Source organism: Mytilus galloprovincialis, chromosome 1 (genome assembly GCF_965363235.1).
Source record: "Mytilus galloprovincialis chromosome 1, xbMytGall1.hap1.1, whole genome shotgun sequence".
NCBI lineage: Eukaryota > Metazoa > Mollusca > Bivalvia > Mytilida > Mytilidae > Mytilus > Mytilus galloprovincialis.
The window spans coordinates 52,029,919-52,045,454 of record NC_134838.1 but is presented as its reverse complement, the minus strand read 5'-3'; the positions used below and the strand labels follow the sequence as shown (position 1 = coordinate 52,045,454).

General features: G+C 31.8%; 1 protein-coding gene across 6 annotated transcripts in view; it reads left to right on the top strand.

Annotated features, from left to right (window-relative positions):
• LOC143077737 (E3 ubiquitin-protein ligase HUWE1-like) overlaps positions 1-15,536 on the top strand; it is a 153,561-nt gene that overhangs the window by 92,168 nt on the left and 45,857 nt on the right. For 5 of the 6 annotated variants that reach the window (XM_076252990.1, XM_076252988.1, XM_076252989.1 and 2 more), the window contains 8 exons: positions 383-938; positions 4,248-4,384; positions 4,939-5,041; positions 5,467-5,625; positions 5,995-6,122; positions 6,737-6,848; positions 7,631-7,738; positions 8,317-8,515. In XM_076252990.1, the coding sequence (XP_076109105.1) occupies positions 383-938; positions 4,248-4,384; positions 4,939-5,041; positions 5,467-5,625; positions 5,995-6,122; positions 6,737-6,848; positions 7,631-7,738; positions 8,317-8,515 (1,502 nt within the window). The remainder of the gene's footprint in view (positions 1-382; positions 939-4,247; positions 4,385-4,938; positions 5,042-5,466; positions 5,626-5,994; positions 6,123-6,736; positions 6,849-7,630; positions 7,739-8,316; positions 8,516-15,536) is intronic. The other variant, XM_076252991.1, reaches the window with a different exon arrangement.

The window sequence follows — 15,536 nt, the reverse complement described above, 5'->3', positions numbered from 1 at the left end:
AATAAAGATACAAATCATAGTATTTGTTACTTCACAAAAAATACCAACCTCAAAGAAAAATGGAAAGTTCAAAATGGTATTTTTCTGACGTTATAAAAAAGATGAATACACTCAGATGAAATGATTAAAAAATTTAAAAAAAATATAGCAACATAAACAACAAATATTATTAAATTGAATATTTAACTGCTTTGATATTATAATGAATGCATTTTAAAGCGAACTCAAGAAAAAAAGTATATCAAGAATTTGAATAGAGGAAGATGAATACAAAATCATAATAAGTTCTTTGAATAACTGAAGATCAGAATTTTTTTAGTTTTGCTGTACATTAGCATTCTTGTATTTGTTTATTAATACATGTTTTCTTCTTTTTTTTTAGGATTGCACTGTGTTAGCATATGTTCTGGACAATTTATTACCACAGTGTCAAAAAAGTGGAGACAAAGACTGTCCTGCTTATTCTAGGATTTTCTTAGCTAGCATAGCTGCTTGTAATCACAGTCCAGATGCTCAATTAACTCTTGTAAGTGAACTGAAAGCATCCATTCAGAGAGCTTTGGGCTTGCCTGAAAGCTCAGAAAAACACACAAAGATTCAATCATTGACTAGTTTAATCAGTGTGATTATTGAATCGTGTCCTAGTCCCGGTCAGATCCCTAATCAAGTTTTCAAAGGACAACAGACATTAATCAATAACATTGTTAAGAGTCTGTTGAAGAAGGGCATTGTAGCTGATTTAGCCAGGATACCTCATAGTTTGGATCTTTCTAGTCCGTATATGGCTAATACAATCAACTCTGCTCTTAAACCATTGGAAACCTTGTCTAGAAGTGTGAACCAACCGGTGCAAAATGTTACAGCTAAACCTAAACCAAAAGCTGAACTACCACAGATTGAACCAGGAACTGGACTTGCCTCTGAAAATAATACAACAGGTACATATTTTATAATACCTCATGAAAAAATTTCACATGTCCAGCAATTTGTTATGGTATATAGATAAATTGTATAATGCATTGTATGTCTAGCATTCTTGTGTACGGCTGACCTCTTATCAATGGGTCATTTAGGAAGGGAAGACTGTTATATAAACTACCACTACTAGAGACTCATTAGAAATACATGTATCTTTTGTGTGTTTATTGTGGTTACAATTTAACCTCTCATAGAGTTTTGTTTCTTTAAGACATTGCATGACTAAACCAATAAAAAAATCTTTGAATCAGTCAAAGTAGGTGAAATAATATGTTGCTAGAATAGTGTTCTTCAGATAATACTTGCATTGACTATATAAGGAAAGTTTTTAAAGATAAAAATATATATTTTCGATATACAAATGAGACAGTAGCCCAACACCATAATTGTCAGCTTAATATCAATTAGTTAATAATGTGTTATTTTGAAATCTCTACAAGGTACACTATGTGGTGTTGCAATTTCATGAAAATAGTGTGAGCGGAATAAGTTCAGCCGAAAACCCAGCCTTTCAATTATTATTTTCATAAATTTATATCCGAAACCAGGAATTAATATTAAAAAAAATATTTCAACTTGTCATTTAATTGTCCATTTTTAACTGCAATGGCTCAGCTATAAACATTCTTTTATAGAAATTGCATGCAAACTAGTATAGCTTGTTTTGAAAATGCCTTTGTGGAAGAGCTTTAATTTTATCACATCTCTTATGAGTAAATATGACAATGAAGGTCAATAGATTAATTATATAATGTATTGTATGTCAAGCATTCTTGTGTACGACTGACCTCTAACCAATGGGTCATTTAGGAAGGGAAGACTGCTATATAAAATACCACTACTAGAGACTCATTAGAAATACTTGTATCTTTTGTGTGTTTAATGTGGTTACAATTTTATTTTGTATTTTTCTTAACATTTTTACATAAATGTATCAGCTGAATATTTGACATTTTTTATATGAATAAGATAATTGTTTGAAGCATTTAGATCTATTGTATACATTTTGTTATTTATCATTTGTCTTGCATTCTTGTGTAAGACTGACCTCTAATCAATGGGTCATTTAGGAAGGGAAGACTGCTATATAAACTACCACTACTAGAGACCCATTAGAACTACTTGTATCTTTTGTATGTTTATTGTGGTTACAATTTTATTTTGAAAAGATATTACATGATAACATTCTGACCAAATCTAATTTTATTCATGTCAACAAAATCAAACAAACAACTAATAAATTGAAAACATATATACTTCAGAAGATAGGGTCATACAATTAGTGTGTGATTTTAGAAAAGTACTAATAATCATACTGATACTAGCATTCTTGTGTACGGCTGACCTCTTAAACCATGGGTCATTTAGGAAGGGAAGAATGCAACAGTCACATCAGCATTTCATTTATAGCATACTTATTTGTAATTATGTTGTCTGTTGCTGAAACATATTTTGAAGGCATATGTTTCTGAGTTTTCCAAATTTTGCATGTGTTACACCAATGTTATAGGTAGTACATAAATTTGGAATGCCATGACTTTAAATTTGCATCATACTTAAACATCAAATATTTATTGTGAAAATCAAACTGATTTGAATGAGGCTTTTATTATTTGTACTGTGCAAGTCTAAAAAAGCATGTTCTGGAAGTTATGAAACTTTGCCAGACAATGCTGCAAAAGTTGTTTTTTTAAGTATTTGAATAACCAATGCCACATCCATAAAATATCAGTATTTCTATAACTAGACTGAAGCTCAACCTTTGTCAGTGTTTGTTTTCATTTGTTATGCTTGGGTAAAATTCCCTTGAAAACTATAACCAAATTAAAGTAAACTTTTATTGAACATGTTATTGTAGAATAGGCCTGATTATACAACTTCTCTGATGTAACCATATGACATGTGTGAGGAAAATTTTTAGATTTCAGAAGAAAAAAAAAGCATTAGCCATTTTGTAATTTATCATTTGTTTTGCATTCTTGTGTACGACTGACCTCTAACCAATGGGTCATTTAGGAAGGGAAGACTGCTATATAAATTACCACTACTAGAGACTCATTAGAAATACTTGTATCTTTTGTGTGTTTAATGTGGTTACATTATTTCACCCTTAGCAGAGGTTTTACTACTAGATATTTTGTTAATATAGAAGCTAAGTTATCTTTAGACTGATTGTATGTCCAGCATTCTTGTGTACGACTGACCTCTAATCAATGGGTCATTTAGGAAGGGAAGACTGCTATATAAACTACCACTACTAGAGACTCATTAGAAATACTTTTGTGTGTTTAATGTGGTTACAATTTTACCTCTCCTTTTACCATTTTACTACTAGATAAATTTTTTTAGAAAAGAAGCCAAATTTTCTTTAGTCTTTTGTATTTTCATATTTACAAAATCTTTGAAAGAACTGATTAAAATCAAGTCATTATGTTTGTTACTTCTAACTTGTGTCTTGTGACTTCAGTCAATGGTTTAAACTATACTAATACTAGCATTCTTGTGTACGACTGACCTCTACAACCATGGGTCATTAAGGAAGGGAAGAATACTATAGTAACATCAGCATATCATAAAGCATACTTTATTGTAATTTATGTTGTCTTGTGCTGAAACATATTTTGAAGACATGATTTTTTAATGTTCTTCAATTGTAATAAGATTTAAATATTTTTTAAATTTGAAGCTCTTCTTATATATAGCATGTGAAAAAACTTTAAATCTTTGCAAATTTCATGCATTGCACATTGATCAAACTCTATTATTTTCTATAACCAGACTGAAGCTCACCTTTGTTCTTGTCTGTTACTGTGAGCGTCTATTTTAATTGCATTGCTTATGTGACACTATGAAGATTACTTTTATAGCATTGAGATTAATTGTATAATGTATTGTATGTCAAGCATTCTTGTGTACGACTGACCTCTAACCAATGGGTCATTTAGGAAGGGAAGACTGCTATATAAACTACCACTACTAGAGACTCATTAGAAATACTTGTTTCTTTTGTGTGTTTAATGTGGTTACAAGTTTTCACCACATGGTAAAATTTAATCTGTATTAGAAACCAAAAATGTTGTTAAAGTAGCAAACTATTTTAAATGAGCTTTTGTTCAAATAGAACAGACATATTCCAAAATGGATTTATCCTAATTTAATTTAAAGTTTTGTTATTGGGTTTTAAACTGGAAAAGAATATAATGTATAGTACATGAGACATGTTGACGGACAGAAAACTAATGTTTAACTTTTTTCTTCATTTAAAATAGTTGAAGAGGCAGCACCTGCAGAAAATGAGATTGGAGAGGTCACGATAGAGGATATAACTGAAGAACAAGAAGAACAAAACGAGGCTCTTGAAGAGAGTGAAGCATTTGATGCTGTTGAACCAGTCACAGAAAGCCAGGTATTTGTGCTTTACTGATTTACATGGTTTTGATCTTTTGCAGAGTAGGTTTGTAAATAATTGAAAGAAAAAAAATATTTAGTTCATAATTGATGGTCATGGAGGGGGTTTATCCTCATTATACCTTTGGTCAAAAAGAGGAGTGATTATGATAATAAGGCACTGATGCCTGCTTAATCATGTTTTTGTTTATAGCTATAAAAAAAATGCATTCTTGTGTACGACTGACCTCTTAAACCATGGGTCATTTAGGAAGGGAAGAATGCAACATAATATTCAGCATTACTGGCCTGCAGTGACTTAATAGACACCTGTAGTATGCTAAAGCTGGAACAATTAAGCTTATCATTTTTTTAAAAGGCAAATTTAGGCTTTGAATCTGCCACTGTTCGTATTTTTGGTTTTCATATATACTGTCCATAACTCATTTCTGGCAAATGGAATATGAAATTATGAACAACAATACAAAATGGCAAAAATGTATATCAACAAAAACATATGGAAAGGTGTCTATTTGAAAATTATTTGATTACTACTTCTATTTTTGTAAACAGGCTGCTCAGGAATTAGACAACATACTAGATAATATGATTAATAGAGAAAGAATCAGAGATCCTGAAAGTGAAGTAATTGCAGATATTATTATGGATGTCTCAGGTACTTATCACAGCATGATTTTATGAAGTGAATATTAAAAAAAACCAAAAAAAAAACACCCAACAACAATAGATTACTGTGGATTCATCAATATTCTTGTGTAGCTAAATTTTGGTGAATGTTTAAATCAGCATCTGATTGTTACACAAACAACACATTAAAAAAATAGAACTAATTTGAGGTATGCAAAATAGTATCTTGATGAATCTAGAATTTTTACTGGAGTGTGTAAATGGTTTGAAATTCAGTCATTTTCAGTTTGAGATGTTGTCCTTAACATTATGGAAGAGTTTTATTGTGTCAAAATCATTGCTTTAGCAGAATAGTTGGTGTTGTAAAAACGATCAGTACTTGCCTTCATTAGACAATATTCACTTTTAGTTATTACTACCTATGAATGTTAATAATTATATGTAACCTTTCAGAGGAAATAAATAGAGCATCAGAGTCTGAGGAACATGAACATGATGATGTTTTAATTGATGTAGAAGTTGGTGAAGATGATGACATTGATCATCATGATTCACAGATGGTCAGTCAAGAACTATCCATTGATGAAGATGACCCAGATGAAAATGCACATGGTAAAATTGTATTTCTTGAACTTTTATTAAATAATTTTGTTGGTGACTCGCTGTTATGTTTTGTTTTCTATTTGTTCTAAGGCAAAAGTAAAGTTTGTTTCAGTCTTATAATGCTCATATAGTGGATAGTATTGAAAAAGAAAACAAAAATTATAGTGACACCCTCTTTATTCTATCGATGAAATTATTTTTCCAGTTTAAAAAATATATTTGCCTTCTGTTTTAAAATAGCACAAAATATTAAGGTATTCCAAAACATTTACTTTTTTTATTGGACCATGAACATATAAACCCGCACACAATTTCCATGATAGTTTTGCACAATGCTTGAAAATTGAAAACAAACGAACAGAAATTTGTCTTTTTTAGTGCATGATACTCCTGACAGTGAATCCAACAGTTCAGATGATGATGATCATGAATGTGGTAATGATGATGAAGACGATGATGATGTCGATGAGGATGACGATGAGGAGGATGAAGATGATGACGATGAGGTACTGTTGCCTGCTCTTATAGTTCATAGGTGTAAACAATGCATTCTTGTGTACGACTGACCTCTTAAACCATGGGTCATTTAGGAAGGGAAGACTGCAACAATAACATCCAGCATTACTGGCCTGCAATGACTTTATAGACATCTGTAGTATGATAAAGCTGGAACAATTAAGCTCATTCTTTTAAATTAAAATAGCAAATTTAGGCTTTGTATCTATCACTGTGCTCATGTTTTGTTGTCATACAGCTTTTAATTTATCATGAACAAATTTAACCAAGCCTGATCTAAACAATTATTGGTAGCTTGAGTCCAGTGACTTGCTTCATTCAGTCAAGTACTTGAAATCAATAAGTTACGGAATATTTATATTTTCTGTTGTGTTGTTATAAAGTATTTTAAATTTGTAGTTTTACAAAACTTTTATATACAGGACTATAGAAAATTTCATCTCATAAATATGTTAAATGTAGGTGTTTCTTATCCCTCAAAATCTATGAAAATCAGTATACCATGAATGATAATGAATTCAGTGTTTGAACATTTCAGCACGACTACAGACAAGTAAAACATTTATCTTGATTTTATCATGTTTTTAATTTGCATTTAACCTAGGGTTCTGATATGGAGAATGGAATAGAAGACGATTATCAGGATATAGAACCTTCAGTAACTACACATTATATAGATGATAACTTCTTCCATCCTGATGATATGTTACTCCCTGGTAAGTAGTCAAATGTGTTATTCTTTTGCCTGTCAGAATTTAGATGTGTACATTTAACTCAAAAGCCTGCAAACTAACTATCATTGTTTTGAGTCGGGAATTGAAAATGTTATGATAGAGATGTTTGAAAATTCTCTTACATAATATTTTTTATTTATTTATTTCTTTTCTGTAGTAATGAACAGAAATGTTGCTATAAAAATGTTTGAAATTCTCTTACATAGTCAATTAGTTTTTTTGGGGGTCTTTTCTTACCATTCTTGAATAATGACTAAAAAAATATGTTAACAGGTCAAATTTCTGATTTTCTGATAGTTAGTTTTAGCAGGTTTTTGAGTGCCTCTCCTTTCATATAACACAACACCTATATCTATTCCATATTTTTGCTTTTGTTCAGTTCAACATCAATTTTACAAGATCTAAATATAAAAGAAATGTTCTGTTTGAGATAAGAAAACAAAATTTCAGGGATGAAACAGATTTATTATGCTGACTCCCCCAACTTATTAACTGTGACTATTTTTACCAGTTTGATTTCAGCCTCAACTAGATTATAAAAAAGTCACGATACATAACTTGTTGATAGAAAATATGGATTAGGTTTTCAGTATTGCAATTAGCTAAACTATAGAAGTGAGCACAACGCCTTCTTTTTATAGATGTTCTTTGCTAGTTTAGGTTCTGATTCAGTGGGTTCAAGCATTGTCAGATCGATATTCAAATGTTTCTTGTTTTGTATATATATATAAAACTAACAGCCAATTGTACTGTCTATGTTACAGACGGAGGTCAGCACATTATGTTCAACACGATAGACAATCGACAGTTACAGAGACATGGCCTTCCCTTCCCTATTTTTATGGACAATGACAATGGCAATGAGGCTTTGAGTATGTATGAGATTTTTTTTAATGAAAAAATCATTTTTCTTTTCTCTCTTTCTTCTTGTTGTTGCTGTCTTTCATTTTGCAGATTTTGAGTCCAAGCTGTTTGCATTGTTTTTATTTTGTATTCTTGTATGTAAAATGACTGATTATTGTATGCTAGCTTTAAGGGGACTTTTTCTCACTAGAGATAAGCATTAAGAAAGATGCCTTCATTATTTCCCTTTTTACAGAACAGGCTGAGAATAGACCAGATGTCAATGTTATTATTTTATTTTTATTTGTTTTTTAAATTCATTTTGAAAATGATTATTTTAGGTTTGAAGCCTTCACTTTCAGACCTGATAAGGGTACATAATGATAAATTATTTAATAAAATTGAGATGGAAATGGCTTACATTTCTGGAATAAAGTACACATAGATACATAGAAATGTCTGCCTTGAATGAAGGAAAATTTTCACCATACATTACAATAAAACTCAATTTATGGTTATGCTCAACTCAGTGAAAGCTGAGGAAGACAATTATGTATCAAATACATTTAATACTATTGTGTACATAAACCGGTAGTTTCCTTTTCAGCACCATCTGTGCCACCAGCACCGAGTAATGTGCTTCCAGCTCATCCATTGCTAGTAAGACAACCAGACCAAACTTTCATTTCTGGAGTTGCTAGAGTGAGGGGAGGGCGACAAAGAGGAACGTGTAGATACAATCCCACAACACAAACTTTACATGTTAACTTACCTAGACAGCCTAACCCACCAGCAATTTTACAAAGGTATGATTTTATTATACTTCCACTTAGGAGCTTTTTTGAAATCTCATTGTTAATCCATCTGTCCAACAAATACTTTTGTCCCCCTTTTCTGAGGAACACTGAGTGGAATAATTTCATATTTGGTAAGCAGCTTGACAGTGGTGTGTATATAACATGCTAGCAGTTTTAGGATCTGTCAGACACAAACTTCCTGTTTGCCCATTCTTTAAGCTATGAACAGGTTTGCTTAGCCAGACAATCTGTAACACTTGTACTAAAGATATTAATTTTTAAAATGCATTCTTGTGTACGACTGACCTCTACAACCATGGGTCATTTAGGAAGGGAAGAATGCAACAATAACATCAGCATCTCAAAAAAGCATACTTTATTGTAATTTATGTTGTCTGTTGCTGAAACATATTTTGAAGAAATGTTTTGGAGTTTGTCATGTTTTGCATGTGTTACCAATGCTATAGGTAGTAAATAACTTTTGTAAGTGAAATGACACGACTTTTAACACTTTCACTACTGAATTTATTTTTTTCGCGGGATTCCCTGGCCGAAATTTATTTGCACGAGCCGTTTGCCTGACCGGGATTAATTTCACATGTGCTTCATCAAAAACGACCTCGTAGTTTTGGTCATTGAAAACTCGGGAACTGTAGCGAGTTGTGCGGTCAAATTTTGATAAAATGTAGATAAATATCATAGGTTGAGCGTCCGTAACCTTTTCATAGAGTGAAAAGCAGTTTACCTTAAAAACGCGTGTCGAAAACGTAGATTGATTGAATCGGAAGATAAGTTTTGTCATTGCCTACCATATATCACTTTCACTTCCATTCGGCAACATTTCTTAAGCACACGTGTGTTTCAAAATTCTATTTCTATGAGCTACTGAATTATTTTCTTTCAAAACCCGTTTCCGTTTTCGTTTTCTTGGCAATAATACTTGTAAATCGAGACTGTCGTTCACGTAGATTTTGGCCGCCATTTGTTTACGGTTTCGAAAGAAGAAAGATAACTCGGGCTCGATAACGGACAATAACTCTTCGAGACGAGTTGTATAATACCCCCAGCGTTGATGTGCGATTACTGAACTAATTAAAAATAATTGTTAACTGCAATAATAATCGATGGGACTTCATTACTTTATGACTTAACCCCAGTAATGCCTTAATTCTTCCACATGTGAATGAGATAAAGCTTTCCAATAGATAAAATAAATGAACCCAAAAAGTGATTTTTTTTTTAAAGTTCTAAATCCATGAAATTTCCAATAAATTTGATTTGGGTCATGGGGGTTGTATAATATAAAAAAATATTTAAGCATTAATAAATGTACTACAAATAAGCAAATATTCAGCTGTATCTCAAGATAAAGAGCCTAGTGAATTTATTTTTTTTGAAAATTGTTGAAATTAAATTTGAACTTACTAGTCAAAATTTAGGATGTATAAGACAACATAAAATTGACAAATACATCAACTGATGTTTGTTAAAGCAGCACAAATAAATACTAAAAGCTGGCAATTAATATTTTATAAATTTATTTTCATCATAGTTAAATTTATTAATCATATTCAGGAGAGGTAAAGAAGATAATATATGCAGACAACTACTGGGTACTGTTTTATTTAAACTCATGATATGTAGACACATATGCAAGTCGTTGAAAACTATTGCCAAAAAGGGATTAAAATACATCATGTACATGTTTTACTGCAAAATGCAGTTTTAAAATTCATTGATGGAAAGCTACACCAGGGAGCTGCATGATATAGTTTGTAATAACATTTGGAAGCTATGCAATTTGTTTTAGTTTATAATGCTGCATACTCATTGAATAGGAGGATTCATATCATAAATTTTGATTTTAAAATTGAGTGAGGACAATGGAAACTATTTTTTTTTTATTTTCTGTTTATATTGTTGGGTTATTTAATGGAATGGTTTGTCAAAAAGTGAATAAAAATTACTTGAGTGAGGTTGTTATACTATAACCATTGTTACCAGTCTATTAATTAATCTTTTACATCCAGCAGCAAGTGTTACTTACATATAAGCCTATATATATTAATGTGGTATGAAGATACCTGCTTATGTGTACTAGTCCCATAAACAGTGTTAATTTAAGAAGCTGACTTACAAGGTGACAGCTACAAGACCCTAATGTGGTCCCATTATCCCATTTCCAATTTGATCAGTTTTTTCTCTTACTCCTTACTACTACATGTATATGACTTGGCATCTGAGAGAAGAAGCAATTTATATACCATTTGAAGTCCCTTTTTGAACACAAAAAAGATGTTTCCTAGTGTTAAAAATGGTTGCTTATATTTGCATTACATATTGTAATAAACTTTAGGCACTGCCGCACTGGTCATTCATCTTTTGTGTTAGTGTGCTACATGAGGGGGAGTTCTTCCTCATAATTTCCATAACAAAAAATTTAACCCCTATATTGTTTTCAGAAACATACAGGAACAGTATTATTTTACAATAATAAATGATGCCATCTCAAGATTAATCAGAAGCAACAGACAACACCTTATGTTATTTCACTTTGGGGAAAAAAAATCACTTCCCTCCAGCAAAAAAAATTTTTTTTCCCCCCTTTCCAATTCTGAAAAAAAAAAAAAATTTCCCTTCCCTTCTAAAACAAATATAATTTTTTTCACTTCCCTTCTTTGACAATGTTTTTTTTTTTAAATGAGAAAGAAAACAATTTGTTACATAAAATAATCATCTTGGCATCTTTCAGGATTTTTTTACTCTCTGTCAACATTATTTGTTTTTCAAAACAACTTTTAAAATTTTTGTATGCTGAACAAGACTTTTAAAAACCTCTGTCACAAGACGAGATACATCATGGAAAATAATTTACACTCGATTAAAATACGAATAAGATTGCAGAATATTGTCTCATCTTTCGAAACCACTTTTATGTAAAATAATAAATCTATGAGATGTAACAACACGTGTTTTTATGAACCGCACTATTTATAGACTCAGCTGTCAATTTTGTCAATATCCGGTTCTATTTAAAATAAAAGTGGACTTTCGTTTTGTCGACCTACATACTGCAGTACAGCCTTTCAATGTAAAGAAATAAAACCTGTAGCACTACAGACTCCTGAGAGTGTCTAAAACGATGATAAAAGACTCTGACTCAATCGGTAATGAAAGGTTGACTGTCAAACGGCAACGAGAAATAATTATTTACAGTCGTGCACCTGATGGCGACAATCAAAGTCTCGATTTCAGGTTGTTTTACAAATATCCTTCTCACAACTCCAAAATATACGTACAATCACTACTTTTGTTCAATTTAAACGACTTTCATGACCGCAGGTTAAGTTTTCTCAATGTTTCAACTCGAAATGAAACTCCTGACCACGATTGTTTATGATTCCGCCATTTTGTTTTTCACGAGGTTTTTTTTCTCTCAACAATCTTTGAAAAAACATATTTTAACAGTGTTTTTACGCCCGATACTAAAATATCGAATGCATTTGCTGTTTATCATAACATCCATGGAGCAACGGGGCCAAGAAACATGTTTAAACGTTATTTTTACTGTTTGCACTGTGACCGTCTAAAAATAGAAATCTATGTATCCTTAAGGATACATTCGGCATCTACACGGGGGTGCCAAAAGGATACATTCGGCATGCGCGCGGGTGTGCCAAAAGGATACATTCGGCATGAAAGGGTTAAGTAATTTTTGTACAGGTTGTAAATTTGCATCATATTAGTACTCAATAACATCAAATATTTATTGTGTAAATCAAACTTATTTTAATGTCCCTTTCAGTATACCCTTTACGCTCTTATCTATTATCAGGCATAAATGAATACAATATATACAGTGTTGCCGATAGCCCAGCAAGCATAGTGGACAATGGAATTTATTAAATTAATACATACATGTGTCTTTATATATATATATAAATTTTGATGTCACGATATCACAGTAGCATGGGTTCGAATCCCGGCGAGGGAAGAACCAAAAATTTGCGAAAGCAAATTTACAGATCTAACATTGTTGGGTTGATGTTTAGACGAGTTGTATATATATATATATATATATACTTATTTATAAACATATGAAAAAAGCAATAACCACAATTACTCCTAATAACTAAAAACCATGAAATATACTATTAGGTACAACTTAGCTAGAAAAAGTAAACCTTGTACGAACAAGAGCTATAATATGGTTGACATAAATGTAAACTGAATAAATGAATAACTGACGAACTCGATCATGAACGACCTCGCCAGCAAGAAACAACCAAACAAACCCAATAATGGGATAAACTGGAAACCTGGGTCCAACCCAATGCGACAAGTCATCTCACGAGACATAATTGGACGTGTATTGTTTTGAAAAATATATAAATGCATGTATCAAAGTATATTCATAATATGAATGGAACTTGAATGTTGCCCTGTCTATGGCGGGCTAAAAAGTGATAATCTAAGGGAAAAAAATTCCTGCAATAAAGTTGGTCACGTGTCTAATACCTAGTGACGTTAACTTATAAAACCCCACGTGTCTTATACCTAGTGACATTAACTTATAAAACTACTACGTTAGTACCCTATATACAATAGTTTCTCCCTATACTGCGAAACGTGAGAAATTTTACTTATTTTTACTGTGCAAAATTCTAATATAGCATGTTAAAAAAGTTTAGAACCTTTGCTTGCCAGACAATGTTGTAAAAGTTTTTTTTGTTATTTGAACTACCAATGCTACATGGATCAAATTCTAGTATTTTCTTACAAGCAAAGTAACCAAACTTTTGTTGAACATGCTTTTGAAGAGGTTTTGACTTTACAATATAAAGATAATTATTTGAAGCATTTAGATGAATTGTATATATTTTGTAATTTATCATTTGTCTAGCATTCTTGTGTACGACTGACCTCTTATCAATGGGTCATTTAGGAAGAGAAGACTGCTATATAAATTACCACTACTAGAGACTCATTAGAATATTGTATCTTTTGTGTGTTTAATGTGGTTACAATTTTTCCTCCCATTCAACAGATGTTTTACTATTTGATATTTTGTAAAAATATAAATTTTTAGACTTTTGTAGTTTCATATTTTCAAAACATTTGAGACAGTTAGACTAATTAAAATCATGTTGTTCAAATTGTAATGTTTATGTCCCATCTACGATAGTAGAGGGGCATTATGTTTTCTGATCTGTGTGTCCGTCCGTCCTTCTGTCCTCCTTCAGGTTAAAGTTTTTGGTCAAGGTAGTTTTTAATGAAGTTGAAGTCCAATCAACTTGACACTTAGTACACATGTTCCCTATGATATGATCTATGTCCAATTTTAATGCCAAATTAGAGTTTATACCCCAATTTCACGGTCCACTGAACATAGAAAATGATAGTGTGAGAGGGGCATCCATGTACTTTGGACACATTCATGTTAAGTCCTCTTACAGATTTGATCTTTACATATTTTATAAGGAAAGTCTGATTTAATAGAGATTAGGGAAATACAAAGGAGACAAACACAATGACACAGTTGTCAACTCATTATCAAACAATAGTTTTTTTTTAAATTTTAGAATATATAAGAGTGACAATATAACTGTTAATAATACTAATATTTCAGTAGATTTTTGATTGGTATTCAACAATCAATTTGTAATTTTTGAAAAACTAATTGCAGAAAGAATAAATTGCTACATGTTATCTTACAGCCGATTGTATTGAGTGTGTAGGCAAAGGTAATATCTTTTGTTTGCTTGCTTACTAGCTGAACCATGAATTCATTACTAGATTAGGTAAACTACCCTCCTTTAAAAGTAGACTAGTCTGACAGATAACCAATATATCTGTCTGTAGAACTAGCCTACTTAAAAAGGAGGGTAGTATATCTTACCTAATAATGACTTCAGGGATCAGCTAGCAAGCAAGCTAACCAAAGATATCACCTTTGCCTACACACTCAATGCAATCGGCTGTAAAACTTGTCACATAACACCTCCAGTCAATAGTTTTCAACTTTACTTATACTAGCATTCTTGTGTACGACTGACCTCACCAACCATGGGTCATTTAGGAAGGGAAGAATGCAAAATTAATGTTCAGCATGTCCTGACTTGATGACCTCTTGTGTTATCAAAAATGGTCAAAAGCTGTTACATTTAACAGTTAATGAATACAGTAAAACCTGTATAAACCGGCCGGCTACGGGACCATGAAAAAGGGCCGGTTTGGACAGTGAGCCGGTTTATTCAGGTTTCTGTTTTGACCGGAAGTTAATGACTTGTGACGTCCGACATTGAATGAAAAAATTCTCTCTGATTGTAAATTATATCTGATAAATTAAAATACTTTCACTTCATTTTTCATTGTTTGCATTTGCATCATAATGCTCGCGTTGTTTGGATTGTAAGACCAGAGTTTCGATTTACTCCCATGATCAATAATTTGAAATGTTGGAATGGCCGTTTAAAAAGCCAGAATATTATCAAACGTAATGTCATCACTTTCGAAATGTTGTCGTACAGTCACTGTGAGTGTACAATATCCATTGATTGTTGTCATCCGGGTGTTTTTCATTATGAAGGTCATTTGTTTAGGGGTTCACAACAAGGAACCAAGGATTTCGAAATTACGATGTGAACTTTTTACTTCTCGATTTTAATTTGTTTATCCAAGTTAAAACGTAAGTTCTATTCGAGATATATATTCGGTTTGTCTTTTAGTTTAATTGTTTTAATAAATAATACAGCTCACTACTGTACGATTGTAGGTTCACAGTTTGACACCTGACTAATTGATTATCACGAAAAGTTATATTGTATCAACAAATATGTTTTGATTGCATATCGATCATTGAAATTAATAAGACAAACCGGTTTTGACAGGTAATAATTAATGTAATTAAGAGTATTGGGACTTCATAATAGATCATAATAAGACCGGAATTCGGAATACACAGGGTCCGGTTTACAAAGGGTATTTTAACAAAGACTTTGAATGGAAAAATATGGGACTTTCATTTTCG